Below are 20,770 nucleotides of genomic sequence, written 5' to 3'. Positions count from 1 at the left end.
AATGGGGCAAGAAATTTTTTTTTCTTTAATCGCTTTATTAAAATGTTGTATATTTTAAATACATTTCAGATTTCTTTTTACATTAAAAACACAGTTCTTGATAAAAAAATTGCATTTCTTTTAAAGCACCACCAGTTCTATGCAAAATCAAAAATAGAATAAAACAAATGCATTGCTTTGTAATAAGCAATACCTAAAATAATAAATGTACATGTAAGAGCATCTTATGTGCAAATATGAGAGTTAAACACCCTCCTGCTCTTTTTATAACAGGTTACAGACGGCTGTAGGACTTAATCGGAGAGCTGAACATAAATTGCTCAGGGTTAAAGTGACCTGGGCTTCTAAACCCGGATGAGGCGGTTAGCCAGTCAAATCTACTGACCGCTGAACCCTCAGAGTCTCTGGTCATCTGTGAAGCTGCTGGCCAACTGAAGGATCAACAGGGTTACGTTATTTTACATTTTAACAGATTCAAAAACATTGAAAGAGAAAGACATTTAAGAGTTAATGTTGAGCTGCTGTATAATACCTTTGTCTTTGTGATGGAGGATAAGACAAAACTTTATTCTTCCATTTTATGATATTGGGATACGAGAGATGGTCAACTTCCACATCATTCAGTGCTTTAAGGACCTCATTGTCAAGCTTTGTTGGTGATTTACTAGAAGAAAAAAATATATATAATTACAAAAGAGTTTTTAAACTGGACATCCCGAGTAGAAAGAAGCTTACCCTAATATAAAACTGTCTTGTGTATGAGGCAGCAGGTCAGATGTGCTGTGTGTTGATTTAAAAGAGGAACCAGAAGAGCTACTGGTCTCCAGTTCAATGTGTCTTCTGCTGGAAGAGATGAGTGCTGGTGAACATCGTCCATTGAGGTTATCATCATCTTCATCTGCTGTGAAATAATCCTCTGAGCTATCATCTTCAGTCTGCGCTCTTCTACATTCATCCCAAGAGTCTGGATCTGTGTGGTCTTCATCTGCTGACTCCTTCTGAACAGAAACCTTCTCAAACTCCTGCATCAGATCACAGACCGGGAACCGCTGACCATCATCATCATCATCATCTTTACACGAGTTCTCATGTGTCTTAAAAGAATCATTCAGATGATCGTTCTCAAACTTCTCACAGATTAAAGTAGACGTTTCATCGGATCCTCCGTGAAAAGAGTTTGACTCTTTTCCCTTCTTACAACCGCTCAAATACTCTTCCAACATTCCCAAACCATCTTGGGTGGATAAATCAATGAAGCAGTTTAGAAATTCCCAGTATTCAGCCCAGGGGAATCCCAGTTCATGTGCCAGCTCTCTGTCAACACAACGGCCAAAGATTCATTTGAATTGAAGATTGTTTGCATTCAATGATGATGATCTCACCTGCCCACTCTCTCTGCACCCTGATCCCAATCAGATTTCAAAATGTGATGGAAATATCCGGCTCGGTCCCGCGGCGGTGTTTTCCACAATCTGTGAAACTCCTCTGCCTGTGTAAAAGCTTGTATTTATCTTTCTCTTGGAGTACACATCAAAAATCAGATAGAAAGATAAGATAAGATACCTTTGATGAGTTTAAAGGGCCAACAAATGCCTTGATGGCCATCATTGGGTTTTTAGGATCTTCTGTCATCCCAGGGGTCTCTGATGATCCCGGACACCAAGGCTCTCCGATCACCGGATGCAGCGTGTTGTCGGTGGCCCTCAGTAACGGCACATAAAATCTATCTGTGATGCAAATCCACACTCGTGTTAAAGTTACGCGGACGGGTCGACCCGAGGTGTGATGAATGTATTAAAGTACCTTCCAAATACGCCACGATCTTCTGCTTCACTTCTTTACTTTTGTTTTTCCGCTCACAGATGACCTACACAATAAGCACAAGCACAACATCTCATCTGTAGGACTCCAGACATCAGAGATCAATGTTTAATAGGGGTTTCTTACACTCGATGGTTTCTGGCCATATTTGTTCCTGCAGTTTTTATCAGTGAACGGATGCGAACACAAAACGTTCACCACGTCCGGACAGCCGAACTTACACGCGAAGTGTAGCGGCGTCTCGTTGCTCTGTAAAAGAAACACAAGCGGCTTCAGACCTTCACGGAGACAAACGGAGAACATGTATGTAAATATTTCAACATACTACTGACTGCTTTATCAGGCGTGTTGAGATAAAGATCAAGTATATATGTGATTCTCTGGGCCAGCATGAGTTCATCATCATTCGGGAACATCAGACGCATGAACTGTGGATTCTCAAGAGTCTCCAGGATGAGTCGACTCATTTCTGATTGATTCTCTTTTGCTGCTACATGTAAAACGTTGTACCTGCATCCCTCCTGGAAAATAACACCATACATTAATCAATCCTACTGTATTTATCAACTTTAATTTGATAATTAACCCCGTAACTGCCACCCACTCTCATTAAATTCACTATACAAACTTAAATCGCTGTAATTCACAAACGCTTTACAATATAAACATAAGGTTCATCTCATTTAAAAGAGGACACTTTGATGATTATTGATGAATAAATAAAAAATTAAGTTTTGTCTAAAAGATATTGAAGTTTAACTGTTTAAATGTCACCGTCCCATATACAGGACACCTATACAGTCATGATAAACTATATATCATATCGTTGAAAGGATCTGAGCCTCTAGAATAAATACTTCAGCAGTGTTTTATAAAATAAATTATGTAGGAAGAGTAAGTGATTCATTTATTAAAAAAAGTGTGCCTCAAAACATGAATAATCCTGCTAAATGACACGGTCCCACCAGCGGGACGCCTGCCTTTACTTCAGTGTTTTGCATGTGAATTCTTATCTAATCATGACAAACTATATATCATTGAAAAGGTCTAAGAGTTTAATTTTTATATTTCATCATCATTTGGGAAAATTATGATGTAGTGAGACACATTTTCTAAAATGTCACGGGCCCACCCACAGACAGGCCCAAATAGTTTTTATTTATTTATAACTCTATCCTAAGAGTGTAATTTCATATAATATAACCATTTTGGGGAAAAAATAATGTAGGGACAGTTTTTTGTTACATGACCCCGCTCCCCATAGGAATGCATATTAATTATGATATATTTATAACACAATATCATATTATAAATCTTCAAAAATGTTGACAAACTATATATCATTGAAAATCTCTAAGAACGTAGTTTTCATATTTGCAAACATTTATCAGTAATAATAATGCAGTAATTTATTAATTTGTGACAGGAGTATGCAGCAAACCGTTGACACCTAGTGGCCTTTGTTGGTAAAACCACTAAAAGTATAACACAAACCTAATAATTTGCGATTTTTACTTAAAATTTAAAACTAATTGAAACTTAAGGCTTTATGTTTTTAGCAATAAAACATTTTCATTTTTGTGTTTTTTTTTTAATATACAATACATATTTTATTGCATTATTTGTCCAAAAAAAGAAAAACAGTGAATTAAGTGAAGTTGTGTCTTTGTAAACATTCAAACCTGTACAATAGTTGGATTGTCACCGGATCCAATGAGATATCTTGGATTTTCCCAAACAAGTTTATTGAAAGCCTCTTTATCTCCGGTCTCCACAGCTCTGCGAAGTTTTGCTGTCAGATCTTGTGTTCGTGGACTTTTAAATTCATTCGCTTTCTCCACATCCACACTTATTAAACTCTCTACAGAGATCAGACGTTAAATAAAACTTATAATCCATTATTTTCATCTACTGTGAAGAGCTGAATCATCATCATCAGTTATTATGTGTTGTGTTGTGGATCACCTGTGACAGATGAAGCTTTGTGTTTTTCTGTTGAGAGTTTATGAGGTGATCCACCGTCCTCACATAAACCTTTAGAGAAGTTTTCAGCCGACTCTCTGCTGCTGAAGGCTTTGAATCGAGCGCCTTTCAGCTTCATCACAGCCTTTAATGCTTTGGTCTTATCCACATACACGTGCACTGAATCTGTCACAGTAAACATATAATGATTAAAACAAGAATATAACCATTCAATCAATCCACATCTCAGATCTACACATACCGTCTTTAACTGATGAGTCGTCTGGTTGAGGACACACTCCGTAATAAACTGAAGGATGTTCTGAGGAAATCTCTGGACTATTTGTGATTGGATCTTCATGATTCATTTCCTGTTCGTTCTGTTCGTTTATTGGCGGATGAAGATCCTCCACCACGCCATCTGAGTTCCTCTGACTCACTGAATCACTTCCATCTGTTTGGTTCTCCAGGAGAGCCCGAGCTAATTTCTTCTCAAAGATGCTCCTGGTGGTGGCTGTTATGGGTCCACACTTGATTCCAGCACTTGTGATCTGTTGCCTCAGCTGATCTGGGGTCAGTGTCTGCAGACGCATTAGTACCTCCTCCATAATGACACAAACTGAAAACAAAAACAACAAAAGGATTTATTTGCTTTATTATCACCTTGAAAGATACACACAAACAATGTCTGCAGCATTTTGCACCAAACGTTGCATAATATATTTGTGTGTGTACCGTGTGTAATTATTATGTATATATAAATACACACATATATAATTTTAAGAAAAATGTTGTTTATGTATAATTATTTTTATTTATATATAATATAACATATATCAAAATCTACATAAATACATATTTTAAATACATAAATACATTTCAGCTCAAAATAAATATACATATATATGTTAACACTAAATATAATAAACAGGGTAACACTTGACCATAAGGTTGTGTTTGTTAACAATTAATTAATGCATTATCTAACATTAACTATTAATGAACAATACTTTTGCAGCGTTTATTAATCTTGGTTAATGGTAATTTGAGCATTTATTAACTTTGATGTTATTAAAATCAAAGTTCAAACTGTTAACATTGGCGAATGCACCATGAACTAACATGAATAACTGTATTGACAGCAAAAATTAATAAATTCTGAAAAAAAAATTATTTTTCATGTTAATGTATTTATTTACTAATGGTCACTAACACAACCCTATTGTAAAGTGTTACCATAAACTGTAGTAAAGCACTAGAGGACTGATAAAGGTCTGCTGGTCGTATAATAATAACAGTAAAGAAAGAGTTAAAAAGCCTGAGAGTTTAATTCTTTCCATGAATGTTTGACTAAAGATGACATCATGAACACGTTTCATTATACGAGCAAAAACTTCCCGAAAAGAGAAGAAAACTTCTCATGAAAACCCTGACCTAAACACACACACACGTGCAGAACTCTGAGCAACTTTGGGCCGCTGTGACGTAGTTCACAATAAGAGCAAAATCAAACATTAAAAGAATGAAACTCTTACCAGTTAGGCCGAAATGCACAGAATGACACTGATGATATTGAGGTCTGACATTAATCCAGAGCTCAAACACAATCTATATCTAATGTTAAAATACTGTCGCAGTTCCATCGGAGTCCTGATGAGTCACAACATGAAAGCGCGCAGAAACGAAACTCAGACTTTATCAATGACATTAACATTAAAGAAGAAAGATTTTGAGATACCTACTGTAAACCATGAGATAGAGAGAGAGAGGGAGAGAGAGAGAGAGAGAGAGAGAGAGAAAGAGAGAGAGAGAGAGAGAGAGAGAGAGAGAGAGAGAGAGAGAGAGAGAGAGAGAGAGAGAGAGAGAGAGAGAGAGAGAGAGAAAGCTGCTGTTGGGAGGAGCGCAAACATCACATGCGCATGCGCGTGCAGACAGCTCAATGACACCCACCTTCACTCAAACAACTTCAGAATGACGGCACTTTCTAAAATACTCATGGATTCATGTGTGCCACATCATAATCAGTTGATATACTTCCTCTAACATGTTATTAAAAATACATTCTTTAACTTCCGGTACTGCCAAATAACAATGATGACATCAGACTGTTAAAGGGATAGTTCAGCCCAAAATGAAAATTCTGTCATTTTTTTCTCATCCTCATGTTGTTACAAATTTCTTTGTTTTGATGAACACAAGGGCAGATATTTTGAGGATTGTTCATGAGCCCCACTCTTTTCTTCTAATATGGAAGTGAATGGGGCTCATGATCGGTTTGGTTACAAATATTCCTCAAAATATCTTCCTTTGTGTTCATCAGAACAAATAAATGTATAACAACATGAGGATGAGTAAATGATGACAGATTTTTTGGGTGAACTCTCACTTTAAAGTGTTGCTGGTTTGGGGCCAAACCGACGGGTTAAGTTGTTTTTCACACGTTTGCGCAGAACACTTTACTGAGCAAGTTGGTACGAGTTTGATTTAGGTCAGGTGGTTTCGGGTTCGTTCAACGTGACCGCGGCGCATTCACATTTGATCTTTATAAATAAACTCCCAGTGTGAAAGAAGTGGCCCGAGGTGGAAAATAATTTTTACGTTATTAATATTGTATATTTTTATTGTATGTGTTTTTGTCTGTACACTGTAAAAAAATTCTGCTGCCTTATTTATTTATTTATTTTTTATGTTGTTGATTCAATTCAGAAGTAATTTCAACTTACTATTATTTATCTTGACAAAAATGAGTTGTTATAACTACAGATGAGTTGTTATAACTTATAAAATTAAGTTGACTTTTTTCAACTATATTTTATAAGGATCCCTCAATGCATATAGGAGGTCCAGGACCACCCCAGCCCCCCCTTCTCTTTTTATTCTCTAAATCCCATGCAGGGTCTCTCAGAGGGCTGTCATGATGTCCTCAGGGTGATGAAGGACACTGGCTGCTCTCATGGGGTCCAGATCCTCCATCATCATGTGATTTATGAGTCAGTCTAGTGAGCGTGACGCTTTACTGCATGAACTCCTACAGCACGTGTCTGAATGATGAAGATTTATCAGCTTTCACAATGCCTGTGTTTACAATAATTGTGCCTGAGAGCAATAGAGAACCAACACCATTGACATACACATGTGACTTTAACTATATTGACTGTAATTTGATGAGGTCAGTGTCATAGGTAAGAAATAATTGACGACAGGCGTTGAATTATTTGAAAATAATGCACACCCAAGGTGGTAATGTGGCACAACGTGAAGCGGAGTGCCTTTACATCGCGGGTGTGCATTATTTTCAAAAAATTCAATCAAAGTCAATAATTCCTCTTATACTACAATTATCACAAACATTGCTCTGATGCATTTTTAAAGACATTTAAAAGGTGTGCGGTATAATGCAAAATAATGTATAATGTTCACAATAATGCACTGTTATTTTTTAATGTTTATTGCAAATAATAAATAGGTGTTTAATATTCATAAAATGACTGATACTGAGTTTTAAATACAAATACGACTTTCTCCTCCTGCTGGTTATAGGTAAGTGAAATATCAAAGTGTTTTATTGGAGATCATATTTTTATTTATTTCATTATTTATATGTAGTGCTGTTGGTTAGAAGCCTTATCTTTTCTTAGGTTTAATTAGACAGAATTTATGATAAATAATGTATTTTTATATGGCATGTTAATGTAATAAAACTGGGGCCCCCAGCACAATCTCGTAAAAACAAACCCCATAATGAGATCTGTCACGTTTCACTCCACAAATGACTGTACTGCCCCTTTAAGATTTTTCACGAATTGGCTGCATGGACCATTACAGACGCCGAGAGCGTCACTCTGTCCCCGCCCCCCGTCATCTATGATTGGCTCACTCACACATTTCCTCTAAACTGATTGGTTAAGTCTCGGTTTAGTGCAACGATACTAGCGATGTGTGTTTAAGCGGACCGATGAGAGTTTGGATACTCGCTCCTCTCATGAACATCACATTATAAATCATCTTTTATTAGGTCCGAACTTTATTTTGTTTTTAAATCAATTGTTGAGACGATATCGTGCGTCGCTGTGGATCTCATTCTTAAATCGATGTATTTATTTGATGTTGCGGTTTGTGTCGATGATGATCAACCGAGAAGCAGGTGCGTTTGAGGAAAAACATTCGTCCTGCTTGTGATCCTTTATTCTGTCCCTGGATCAGTCACTATCGGATTATGTTTAAATATGTCAATCATCTCAATTTTAAGATGTAACTTTTATAATAACGCTGCTATAACAAACTGAAGTGCTGCAGGATCGATGATGGACTCTATGGAGAGTTGGGCTTTAAACTGCGTCCGATCAACGTGATGGATTCATGATCGGACATCAAACACAATAAATGTCTCTGTGGATTGTTGGAATATTGCGTGGCATTTATGGAATTTGCTGTGATCGATTGATTTTAAAGCGGATCGGATCGATGTGATCACAGTCTTCTCGGAGCTACAGTTTATGGTAAATATAACCTTCATCATCTGTATGTGTGAGTAAACATCAGACTCATGAGATCATTAATTAGAATATTGTTAAGTCAGTATATAAACAAGTCTTTTACTATGGTAAATGCTGGTATTAGTGGTGTACTGAATGCTTGTTGTCATAGTGCTGTGTGTGTGTGTGCGTGTGCGTGTGCGTGTGTGTGTGCGTGTGTGTGTGTGTGTGTGTGTGTGTGTGTGTGTGTGTGTGTGTGTGTGTGTGTGTGTGTGTGTGTGTGTGTGTGTGTTACAGGCCTCCCTTTCATTTGAAAGACCAATAACAGACATCAAAGACATCAAAGTGTGTGCGCACATCACACAGAAATTGTCTGTCTGTCTGTCTGTCTGTCTGTCTGTCTGTTAGGTTGTGTGAACGTCAGGTTAACTGGTGAGAGATGTCACAGCTCTCGCAGGTTATTTCAAGATTGAAACAGCTTTATTGGCATGATAAATGTAGTTATATTGTGACTGTACTCTATAGTAATGCAGTGATTTCTCACGTGAGCCAGTAGATCACATGGGGACTGTGATAGGCTGATATAAACCAACGAATCAGACTGTCATTGAGTATAACCCCATTCACACAGCACTTTGGTCCTAGAAAATATCCGTAAATTTGTCAGCGAGTCTTCAGTGTGAACACAAACACGTCCTGTAAATGTTCTGGGATTGCTCCTGTAAAGAGAGGACCTACAGTAAGATTGCTGTAACATTCACAGAAAGCGTTGTGTTTAAACAAGAGTCAGAAACAATGCTGTAAGGAGCTGGAGTGAGGATGCGCATGTGGTTCAGCTCTTTGACACAGGGATTTAAACACAGATCTTTATGGTATATCTGTGAATAAGTGAAATACACTGCAAAAAATGATTTTCAAAAAAGAAAATCTTAATATTTTTTGTCTTGTTTTCAGAGACAAAAATAAAAAAATTCTTAAATTAAGATCCTTTTTCTTGATGAGCAAAACGACCCAAGAAAATATTTTTGTGCATAAAACAGGGCTCCAGACTGCCCCCAAACGGTGGCATTTTGCCCCTAAAATTTGAGAGTGTGCCACTGAATTTTACATCCAGTCGCACATGTGCAACCAGTAAATTTGACCTTTTTTTTCAAAAGTGCACAATAAAATGTAACACTGAATTTGAAACAGCACATTGTACTTTCTGCATCTATCATTAAAGTATTTATTAGTAATACAGTGGAAATTAGTAGAAATGTAAATATATGGTTAGCATGTTGATTTACGGTGTGTGCCCCTACATTTTCTGGTTGCGCCCCTATAATTTTCAGTTGGGGCCACTGTGCTCTTAGTGAAAAAAAGTTAGTCTGGAGCCCTGATAAAACAAGCAAAAAATCTGCCAATGGGGTAAGCAAAAAATCTTGAAAATTTTTCTTAAGCACTAAATTCAAGATTTTTTACTGAAAACAAGACAACAATACTAAGAAATTAATTGAAAATGATTTTTTGCAGTGTATGGTATAATTGAAATAATTTACCTCGATCCTTTGAATGATTTGAAAATAGTGCATTATTTTTGAATAATTCAGTGGCCCGTTGTCAGTTATTCCTTATATACACACACATTAATGTGTAATTTACATATAATAAAGTAGATTAGACTTAAAGGACTTTACTGGAATGAAAATGGTTTCTTTTTACAGTGCTGTTCAGAGCTCTGTAATGTTGTTGGAGATAAAAACGTCTCTTTCTAAGAGAATAAAACAATACAGTTCATTATTTAAAGCCTTTATACACCACTGATAATATTGTTATGAAGATTAGATTGCATTTCTGTCAAGAGATCCTTATAAATGTTACACAATGCACCTTTAAGCTCCATAACTGTGATGTCATTGACACATGGGCTGATACAAATAAAACAAATATTCCTGCTCTAGATCATTGGTGTGTGTGTGTGTGTGTGTGTGTGTGTGTGTGTGTGTGTGTGTGTGTGTGTGTGTGTCTGTGTATGTATATGAAATGAGAGTTGTGGAAAAGTGAGGTCACCTTCGCTCAGGAACGATTGTTTGGTCACACAGCTACTTACTGGGATAATGTCAATCTTCTGGTTGCTAAGCAATTTTCTCTCGGCATCCGCAGTAATCACGTTTTATCTTCTGAAGATGTGATGTATAATTACAGGCCTGCTGCTACCCTCAGAAATCTGCCCAATGAGTTGTTTTATTGTTATAGATATACTGGGTGAGGAGGATTAGGAACAAGAGCTTAGAGATGAAGATGAGGAGAAGTACTTATTATTTAGTGATTTATATCTGTTCACCTGAAAATAAAAGGAACAAGCAAGCAGGTAACTTTGTGTCATTTTTAAAAGCGCTATTAAAGGGATAGTTCACCCAAAAATGAAAATGATGTCATCATTGTTATGATCAAACCGTTCGTGGACCCCAAATCAAATAAAATCAAATCAAATGGGGTCCATGAATGGTTTGATTACGAACAATTCTCAAAATATCTTCCTTTGTGTTCATCAGAACAAAGAAATGTATATGGGTTTGTAACAACATGAGGGTAAGTAAATGATGACAGAATTTTCATTTTTGGGTGAACTATCCCTTTAATAACTGTATTGCATTATTTCATCAGCAGATAAAATCATTTGTGACCCTGCCTGTGAAAACTCAGCTAAAGTCATTTTTTCTGATTTATTGTTTTCTACATAAACTCATTTTATATAATGTAAAGAAGATTCTTAATATCTTTAATAATAAATAAGGAAGGTCATGTCAAAGATTGAAATCAATGTGAAATAAATGGTTACAATGATAAAAAGACTTTCAGCTTAATTTAAGAATTTTTAGATATTTCTACTAAAAAAAAGAATTTGAGTTTGGCCTGGTTTTCTCTTTAAACACTTTGGGTTTTTGTCGTTTGAATACCCTGCAGGAAAGATTTGGCCGATCTTTTATGAGCTCCCTGTTTTATTCACATTTGAGTTAAAGGAAAGCTTTGTCAATAAATACTTATTTTTTTGAGAGAGAGAATTTTCAATAGGGCTGCAAACCGATTAATCGTGACAAATCGTTTACATACAAATTTTTGTTTACATCATATATGTGTGTGTGTGTGTGTGTGTGTGTGTGTGTACTGTGTATAATAATGATGTATAGATAAATCCACAACATGCATGTATAATTTTAAGAATTTTTTTGTATTTATATATACATTATTATTATTATATGCACTACAAACACATATATGATGTAAACAAAAACTTTTATTCTGTAAACGATTATTCACGATTAATCTTTTGCAGCCCCAGTTTTCAATAATTCTTGTGCACATGAATGATGAAATGCATACACATGAATCTGTATTTTCATCTGTACATTGTGTATCTGTTGAGTAAAACTCGTTGTTGTCGAGCGGTTCTAAGTTGTTCTTTAGTTCAGCTGATCGTGAAAGTGTTAATTTGCAGAAACTCTTCTCTATGATCTGAACAAACATTTCCATGTGATTGTGATTATAAAGAGGACACAAATGAAAGAATCCCTTTAGTAAACGTTCAAATGCAAATGAGAGCACGTTTCCTATACGAGTTTAGCCTCGGCTGCTTTTGTAAGCTCCGCTCGAGCGCTTTCAGAGGTTATTTAGCACAGCTTCGCTCAAAGGAAACATCTCTGTCTCATCTACTTGGCTCTGATACCAATTATGCAAACCATTAGAAAATTTAAATGCCAGCATCTCTTATCAGCTAATCCTGAAGTAATAGATTCCATTAAAAATGCATAAGGAGCTTTACGGGTGAACCCAGCTCTCTTTCTCTCTCCTGCGGGCGCTGCCGGACACAGCTGGGAAAAACACTTCACTTATCTTTTCATTATTCCAATAGGATCCCATTTCCACAGAGAGGAGGTCTATTCAGGAGAAGTGTCGGCCTTTCACAGGGAAGCTTTGAGAGGATAAATGCCCGGCTGTGATTTCCAGCGTCACGCTTTATCATAATGCCGTGTGTGTTTATATAAATCACAAAACAACATCTGTGTAGAATAAATGAAATGTATTAATATTACTCTGATGTTAGCATCACCAAACAGATCTGTGAAAATAATGAACATTGCCCATCTACTGACGATCAGACAAACAAGAAACCTGCCCACCCAATCGAGTACTAGTTGACACCACTAGTTGAAGTTTTTAGCTTTATATGTGGAAATATATCATACAAAACAGCAGATATAAACTTCAAGTATCACAAATTTCTTGTGTGGACATCACTGATGTGTGAAAAACCTATTGTTCTTCAAAAAGTTTTTGTTTGTTTTTTAGGTTTTATTTGTTGTTCAGTTTGTACAAACACCTGAGGTTCATCCTGTGACTTTGGCAGTTTTCGATTCAGGTCATATTAACATTCTGTCCACTGTTGACATTAATTCATAGTGTGAACATCTAACTTGTTTAAGTGCTATAATTGAGTCGCAAGCATAGGAAAAAATTGCTAATTGAAATTTGACTCCCCTTGTGATGTCAGAAGGGGATCTTATTATAATAATACCACCCCTAAATCTGCAGTATCCATAGAGAGAGAGAGAAAATAATTGAGCGCACAATTGAGTTTCAATTTCAACAAAACACCATTATGGTGATCAGTGTTTGCATTATCATCAGCTCATTTGCATTTTGCTCACACCTAAAAAGTGCCAATTTTAACATCTAATAATAAATAATCTGTGTGGCGTTTTGAGCTAAAACTTCACATAAGCACAAAGACTGATTTTACATCTTAAAATAATCTCATAATATGACCCCTTTAAAGCTTCTGTCATCTGTTTCTCTTTTGTCATGTGACTTTATCTCTACAAACACCTCACTGCTTTATTGATGATGGCTTCTGTTTGGCCCTCGGGTCTGAGAGATGAGATACAGGGAGGAAAATATCAGAATAGAGGGACAATTTGTCCACCAACGCAACCTTATCTGAAATCCCTAAGAGACAAAAGATTCAGAGCTCTTATCTCTCCAGCAGCTCCTCATTAATATTGATAATATACTTCTCACCAACACTGATATCACAAGAAACTGGCAAGGATTTATCGTCCTATACACTAAGGGGTGGTTTCCCAAACAAGGATTAGTTTAAGACAGGACTAGGCCTTAATGAGGAAATCTAACTAGTTTTACTAAAACATTACTTGTGTGCATTTTGAGACAAAACAAAATGCACTGATGTATTTTTAGATATGTCAGTGCAAGTTGTTTTCAGTTTGGACAGCTTTTACATTTATTTTAGTCTAGGACTAGTCTAATCTCTGTCCAGGAAACTGCCCCTCTTTCTTCAATGTCTCAGTAAGAGAAAAAGACCAAAAGCATAGATTGCTCGGCCCTGTAGAAATATGTGTTACAATGAACACCGCATTAGTTTGTGCCCCGCTCACCCTTGCCTTACATACAGTTAAATTGATTAAATACAGTCATCAGAAATGTGTCCGTCCCACTGCTTCCCCAACATCAAATAAAGAAAACACTGAAGTAATGAAACACTTCTGTTTATGAAGATAGACAAACTGACATTACTCTAGAGATCTCAACCAATCACTTTGTTCTTCTGATAAATGGAGGAATAATGGAGGTTTGTAGTGGAATCGGTTTGGCTGTCGACCGTCTGTGATGGGTTTGAGTCTTTGTCTGATCCAGGAGTTTCTCCAGCTGTTATCCTCTCTAATGAAGGTTATCTGCTTTCCACAGATGTTTCAATCGTCTGGACCTAGTATTTTTGTCTTTTTTTTAGTTTAAATATCTAAAAAGTCTTGAATCAAGATGTATTTTTTGAAGAGCAAAATGATCTATGAAAAAAAAACTAGTTTTTAGACAGGAAATTATATATCATTTTGCTTAAATCTTTTTATTTAGCACAAGTTTACTTAAATATGTTAAAGATTACTTATTTTAATGACTAATTGATATTTTTACTGAAAACAAGACAAAAATACTAGGTCCAGACGATTGAAATCATCTGTGGAAAGCAGATAACCTTCATTAGAGAGGATAACAGCTGGAGAAACTCCTGGATCAGACAAAGACTCAAACCCATCACAGACGGTCGACAGCCAAACCGATTTCACTACAAAGTCATTTTTTGCAGTGCAACAATAAGACTGACAATAATACAGATATCACTTCATATAGCAGTTTTACATATTAAAGAGAAGTAAATAAACATTTACCTGAAATCATTTAATTGTTGTGCTGTGTGTTTTGATTTTCCATCTGTTCCTCATGTTTCTGTGTTTATTGTGAGATTGAGGTCTCAGGTGTTGATATTTACATCTCACTGCAGCTGTGTTTGCTGTGGATATTTAAACAGAGAGAGATGAATGTAAGATAATAATCTGTTTGTTATTGTTGTCTGCAGATTGTTAAAGAAGATCACCTGTAGATCACAGTACTGAATCATGCTGGCGTGTCTGCAGCATCAGAAGTCACCCGTCCACCACCTGCCGGACATCACAAAGATCCTGGACACATCTCTCCATCACCAGAGTAAGTTTAACATCACTTTGGTGCTTTGTTGAAATTAAAACTCAATTGTGTCGTCAATTATTATTCTCTCTCTCTCTCTGTACTAAATGACAGCGTTATGGTTGGATAGTGCCGATTAAGGGGCGGTACTATTATAATAACACTCACTACCTATGTCAAAAAACAGGCAAAATCTGAATGATCTATTTTTTCATGTGTTTGCAGAGAATGGTTTACCAAAACTAAGTTACTAAGTTATTTTCTAGTTTGATAGAAGCAATGGGAACTCAATTATATCACTTAAACATAAAGTCAGAGTTTCACACTATGACCCCTTTAAAGTTGTGTTTTGGGGTTCTCCCCATGTGACTGAACTCTTTCTGTCCCAGTCAATGTAATGGAGGGCAAAAGCTCTTTGTTGTTCAGTCTCGTGCTTTCTGATCTGATCTGATGATGAATCAATGACAGCTGGACCATCAGCTCAGGAGTGATGGACAGAAGATCTTTGTCCTCCAGAACACATCATCTGATCTAAAGTCATTTTATATCTCACAGACCCAGTGGACATTTACTAGGGAAAAAGTTTAAATAAGAGAGGGAGGGAGAGAGAAAAGGCATAAGAAAAAGAAGGGGGAATGTGACTGAAATGGCAGAAAGCGAGTGAGATTAAAGAGGTTTATTGAGGAAAGGATGAATTGAGGCCTCAGTAAATTGAATTTTCAAGGGTAACCTTTGATTTTCATGGCTTAACCTTATTGAATGGCTGATAGATTGCAGTCCAGTAGATGGATTTCCATCCATTAGAGAAAAGAGAAAGAGAGAGGTGAATACATTTTCATTTGGCTTCTGAGAGGAAAAGCTCATCTTAAACTCACGTGTCACTTCCTGTCTGTGACATCAGAACTTCAGATGAACGAGAGAGATTTTAATCTGCATTCATCATCACATTGATCTGTTGTAATGGAGAGCACTGGTCCAGGGTCAGATCTCATGTGGATTTTAACATGTTTTATGTGATATTCACTCATTTGTGTAATGTATGATTAAAGGTGCAGTGTGTAACTTTTATAAGGATCTCTTGACAGAAATGCAATATAATCTACATAACTATATCAGTGGAGTATAAAGACCTTTCATAATGAACCCTTATGTTTTTATTACCTTAGAATCAGACGTTTTTATCTACATACACTGAGGGTCCCCTTACATGGAAGTCGCCATTTTGTGCCGCCATGTTTCTACAGAAGCCTTTAACGGACAAACTTTTTTTACTAAGTTGTCTCCAACGATGACATGGTTGTCCGGTGGCGGCTATCTTAGCTTCTTTATGCATTTCGTTTAACTGGACTGAAACGTTGGTTGCAATTTGCAACCTTACCACTAGATGCACTAAATTGAACATACTGCACCTTTAACAGAGAAAATCATTTAAAAACAAAGATGGAAAGAAATCCTTTATTTGCCCTTCCATTAACTTCTGAGAGATGAATAATCTTATTATATGTCAAACATTATATGTTGTGATACTCTAAACATAATTCATTACAGATTTTACTTCATCATGATTGTTTATATTTCATCCATGTGCTTTCTTTTAATTTAATTATTATAGATTCATCATTTTTATTGTTGTTGTATTAAACTCTTCGTTTTGAATGAAAGAAACCAATAAATGCTAAATGAGAAGTTGATGTTTATCTGTAGGACTCATCACATCATCACAGTGATGTTTACTGATGACACAGATCTGATTTGACCTCTAGTTTAATTTCATAATCAGACTGAATTCAGCTGTTGAGATGTTATTGATGTTATGATATCAAACCCAATGTAATATCATCAGATTCAGAACTGTTAAAGTCACCTAAAGGATTTTGTCTGGTGGGTTTGTACGTCAGGATGACTGAGGTTTGGTGGATCATAGCTGTGTTTCAGACGATTTCACAGATATCTGATTCTAGTTCTGATCTGGAAGATTATTGGTTTGTTTTTTTCCCTCTTTCTTTAGCTTTTAGTTTTCACATGAGAAATCACACCATCATCACATTGATTTCATCAGATTTCTTTTAGCCACGCTTGTGTTGCAGGAGCCAAACAGGCATGAAATGACCTGAATAATGTTTAAATCTGATCCCATCGGCTTCAGATTGAATCTAAACTATGACGGGAAGATTTGTTGCTGCTGGAATTACAGTCTGAATAAACAAACGTCTAATGTAGTTTATTTACCGCGGTAATGATGACATCACTGTAGTTTTATTCTCTAGTGAGTTCAGCACGCAGCTGTATGTTTGATTCCACATATGTGAATCGATGTAAATAAAACCACATCATGTAAAATATAAAAGGCAGCAGTGCGTCCAGTGCTCATTTTAAACTCGGTGCGTATCTGAGCCAAACAGCATGAAATGAAATCCAGTCCAACCACTGAAACCAAATCAGCTTCCATCCCCCCTTGCTTGAGTAATCCAATTTAGTCCTGAAGAAAGACCGAATTAATTTCATAATGCACTGATCAAACATTGCCCGCGGTGTTTCCCTCCACAAAATGAGTTTTTAGAAAGATGCAGATGTCTGTGGATGAACAAGCAGCCGAGGAAATCGGCGACACAATATCTTCATTTTTATTGGACGATTTTTCTTGTCTCCTCTCCTGTCTGATCATTGTTTCTCATTCAGTATTCATCACTTTTCCATATTTATCTCTTCACACCTTCGGCACAGTTGAGTCGCTCTGTTGGACAGCAAAATCTGAAATTGGAAACATCAGGGTGACAATCTCACGAGAGTTTCATATCATCACGTATTGTAATCGATGACAAACTTTCTAAGGGTATTTGCTTTTGTCTTTCCCTGTATTTGTGTTCAAGCTGAAGTTCATGTATTGTTGTAATGCAGAGATGCTCATTATATCAAAGCTGTTGAAGTATTCATTCATAAATGTGTTTATGTCTTCAGGTGAGCTCCGGTACCCGTCTGTAGCCGAACTAGACGCCTATGCTCACAGGACGGCCGACAGCCCGCTATCCATCAAGATCTTCCCGACCAACATCAGAGTCCCGCAGCACAAACAAATCAACAGAACCGTCAATGGTTTGGATACGGACGGTCAGCGGTTCGGCTTATCTTCTCACCCATTCTCCGCTGGGCATCGAGGCTTGTTGGCTATTGTAAAAACTCCTGCAGACAATGGTGGGTTGAAAAGCTTGGAGGGTAAAAGAGGAAAACTGTCTCCCTTCCTAATGGCTGTCGCCCCTTACGTGCCACCCAGCAACATACACAGGCACAAGTCGTATGATGTAGACGTACCCGGCGCTCTCAATACGGCGATGTCCAACCAAAGCATCGTTCAGCATAAGAGCCGTCCATCTAACTGCAGTCCAGCTTTCCTGGCGGCCACCGCCGCGTCCTGCTCAGATTCTGGGTTTACGGTGTCTGGTTCAGCTCGGGTGTACGCCAGAGCCGTGCTGCCCACTCAGAGTGCAGACGGGCACGTGGAGGGTTTGGATTATTGGCAGCACAGAACGCAGCATCGCTACACACACGGCACTTACGGCGCAAGCTCTCCAGAGGTCTGTGTCCCTATCGCATGTGCTCGGCTTTCCTACAGACCTCCTAGCTTTAGTATGACAAATGGTGTTCTGGAGAAGATCCCATCCTCCACGCTGAACTCAACCATGGCACCTCCTTGGAATGCCGTTCTAACCACACCAGATACTGAGTCCTATAGTCAGCAAGAGCAAAGCACCGGTTCATCCATGGACCTCCATCCACACATCCATCGACGTCCTCAACCATACCTGACGGAGCGGAGCGCGTGCCGTAGGTTTCCTGATAAAAGCTCGTGTCAGGTGTCTCTCCTGAGCAGCAGTCTGAAATCTCTGGAGTGTCTCATCAGTGAGATTCATCCACCCTGTATAAAGGAGCAAATGCTGGGCCGAGGGTACGACACCACCACCAGTGTCACTCGACTTCTGGATCATCAGGACGCACACATTCATCTGCCCGTGTTGAGATAGGACACTAGGAGATTCAGTGGACATTGAGTAAATGTTTATGGGTTATAGTGAAGGTCGTATATCACTGATTGACTTACTGGATCATTTTCAATCATTTTACCAAGTGTTTATCAAGCTTCAGTAGTTTGTTAGATGAGCAGTAATGGTTTGTTAAGATCCAGACACAAAAGTGAGGTTTCCCGGACAGGGCTTATCCAAGTCTAAAATGCATGTTTGAGCTGCCAAAATTTAACCCCTTAACTGCACTGTCCCGTGAGCAGGACACCTAAGTTGACTTTAAAAGTACATTTTAATCTATCATGATAAACGTTTTCATATTTCAAAACCTTTTAGCAGTAATAATAATGCAGTGACAGTCATTTATTAATTTGTGACCAGAGTATGCAGCAAACCATTGACACCTAGTGGCCGTTGTTGGTAAAAACACTAAAACACTAAGAATGTAACAGAAATTGTATTTTTTGTTACAATTTTATGTATAAAATATACATATTTATAAATATACATATTTTATATAACTAAGGCCTAGTCCTGGAATAATCTGAACCCTGTCTGGGAAACCACCCCATAAAGTTTAACTCTTCAGCAGACAAACATGAAGCTTTTACACTGTAGCCCTATAGAGGAAAAATATATGATAAATATGTTGAATATGAATTTCATCAGATTTTCTGCTGATTTCATGTAAACGTTGTTCAGTCAGGGTTGGGTATCGTAAGAAATTTCGGTTCTACGTTTCCTGTTTCTGATTCTATTTTACCGAAAGAAATATGAAAAATAATGCACAATACTAATATTAATCACTATCAAAATATTGTAAACAGAGCATTTAAATTCATATTATTTGAATTTTGTTGCGTGACTGTAAACAGCAGCTCAACGTAATTAATATTCATGAAGTTAACATGGCATTTAAAAGTGACCGTTCCCAGTGCTTTGCCCCCTATGCATTATATCGGAACCGCTTTTAGAACCAAAACTTAATAATTCTTGCTTCCGGTTCCCAACCCTAGTCCTGAAACACTGAACACACTGAAAAATTTCAATGGATCACAAGAAAAAAACAAGACTACAAGCACAAAACTCTTGCATTATGTTAGTTTACAGACATCATCAGAGAGAAGATTCACTTCAGATTAAGACCTGATGGATTTCATCATCATCATCATCATCACTGTTGATCTACGGCTGTTAGTGAAGAAACTTTTCTCTATTTTACAAACTTCAGATTACAATAATCCTATAAAACACTCTTTAATCTCATCTGAGGTTTATTTCTGGCATGGAATTGTGAAATTAAAGCAAATGAACTTGATATTTTAAGTGATAATTTCTATAAGTAGCTTCACAAATAAGGATGAAGTTTGTTTATATTTACTGTAATGGGTCCAGTTTGGATCTTTACTTCTGAAGCTGTCAGAGATGTTATTGAGACTCAGGATTTGCTTCATCAACACAGATTTTATATAAACGGATACCCTCAGTATTTTATTAATGTGTGTCTTATTTATTGAGATTTGGATTGTTAATGCTAAACATTTCTTTTTGTTTGTTTATTTATTTTGGGAAATTGCATATGAATGAGATGTTATGGGCTCGATGTTTTAAAAGTGCAATTACTCTGATCAGAAAGAAAGCCCGAAACATCTTTAAATTCATTGACATCTATCAATGCGATTGTCTAATAAATCATTTAGGAGTGTTTTCTATTTCTGTGTTTTTGTCTTTTTTAAGGGATTAAGAGCACAAAAAATCCTGCAAAAAGTGGTTAGGTGGTTTTTATCGCTGAAAGACCAGCTAAAACCAGCTCATTCTGGTTTTAACGTGTTTTTTTCAGTAGGATGTGCATTATTTCCGAAAATGATAAACTGTATATTTGATTATTTTGAGGGGGACACAAATTGATTTTTGTCAGAAATGTTCAGCAGATGGCGCTATAACATTTAACAAATAATCAGTGAATATAACATCTGC

The 20,770-nt window shown here is 36.9% G+C and overlaps 2 protein-coding genes across 2 annotated transcripts; one reads left to right on the top strand and one right to left on the bottom strand.

Annotated features, from left to right (window-relative positions):
* Positions 1 to 14: 14 nt before the first annotated feature.
* LOC135746102 (ankyrin repeat and LEM domain-containing protein 2) lies at positions 15 to 5,561 on the bottom strand. Its single transcript, XM_065264601.2, has 12 exons — positions 5,319 to 5,561; positions 4,046 to 4,402; positions 3,787 to 3,969; positions 3,504 to 3,682; positions 2,154 to 2,342; positions 1,948 to 2,070; positions 1,804 to 1,867; positions 1,564 to 1,727; positions 1,383 to 1,489; positions 736 to 1,314; positions 533 to 664; positions 15 to 431 (listed from the first exon to the last, which is right to left on the bottom strand). Exons 2-12 carry the CDS (start codon positions 4,389 to 4,391, stop codon positions 275 to 277), a joined length of 2,223 nt encoding a protein of 740 aa, XP_065120673.1. The 5' UTR covers positions 4,392 to 4,402; positions 5,319 to 5,561; the 3' UTR covers positions 15 to 274.
* A 2,162-nt stretch (positions 5,562 to 7,723) lies between these two features.
* Positions 7,724 to 20,477, top strand: LOC135746109 (protein FAM222A). Its single transcript, XM_065264615.1, has 3 exons — positions 7,724 to 8,282; positions 14,671 to 14,798; positions 17,736 to 20,477. The coding sequence occupies exons 2-3, from the start codon at positions 14,711 to 14,713 to the stop codon at positions 18,794 to 18,796; spliced, it is 1,149 nt and encodes a 382-aa protein (XP_065120687.1). The 5' UTR covers positions 7,724 to 8,282; positions 14,671 to 14,710; the 3' UTR covers positions 18,797 to 20,477.
* The last annotated feature ends 293 nt before the right edge of the window (positions 20,478 to 20,770 follow it).

Source organism: Paramisgurnus dabryanus, chromosome 10 (assembly GCF_030506205.2).
Source record: "Paramisgurnus dabryanus chromosome 10, PD_genome_1.1, whole genome shotgun sequence".
Taxonomy (NCBI): domain Eukaryota; kingdom Metazoa; phylum Chordata; class Actinopteri; order Cypriniformes; family Cobitidae; genus Paramisgurnus; species Paramisgurnus dabryanus.
Note: the sequence above shows the minus strand (reverse complement) of the source record. Positions and strands in the feature narration are given on the sequence as shown.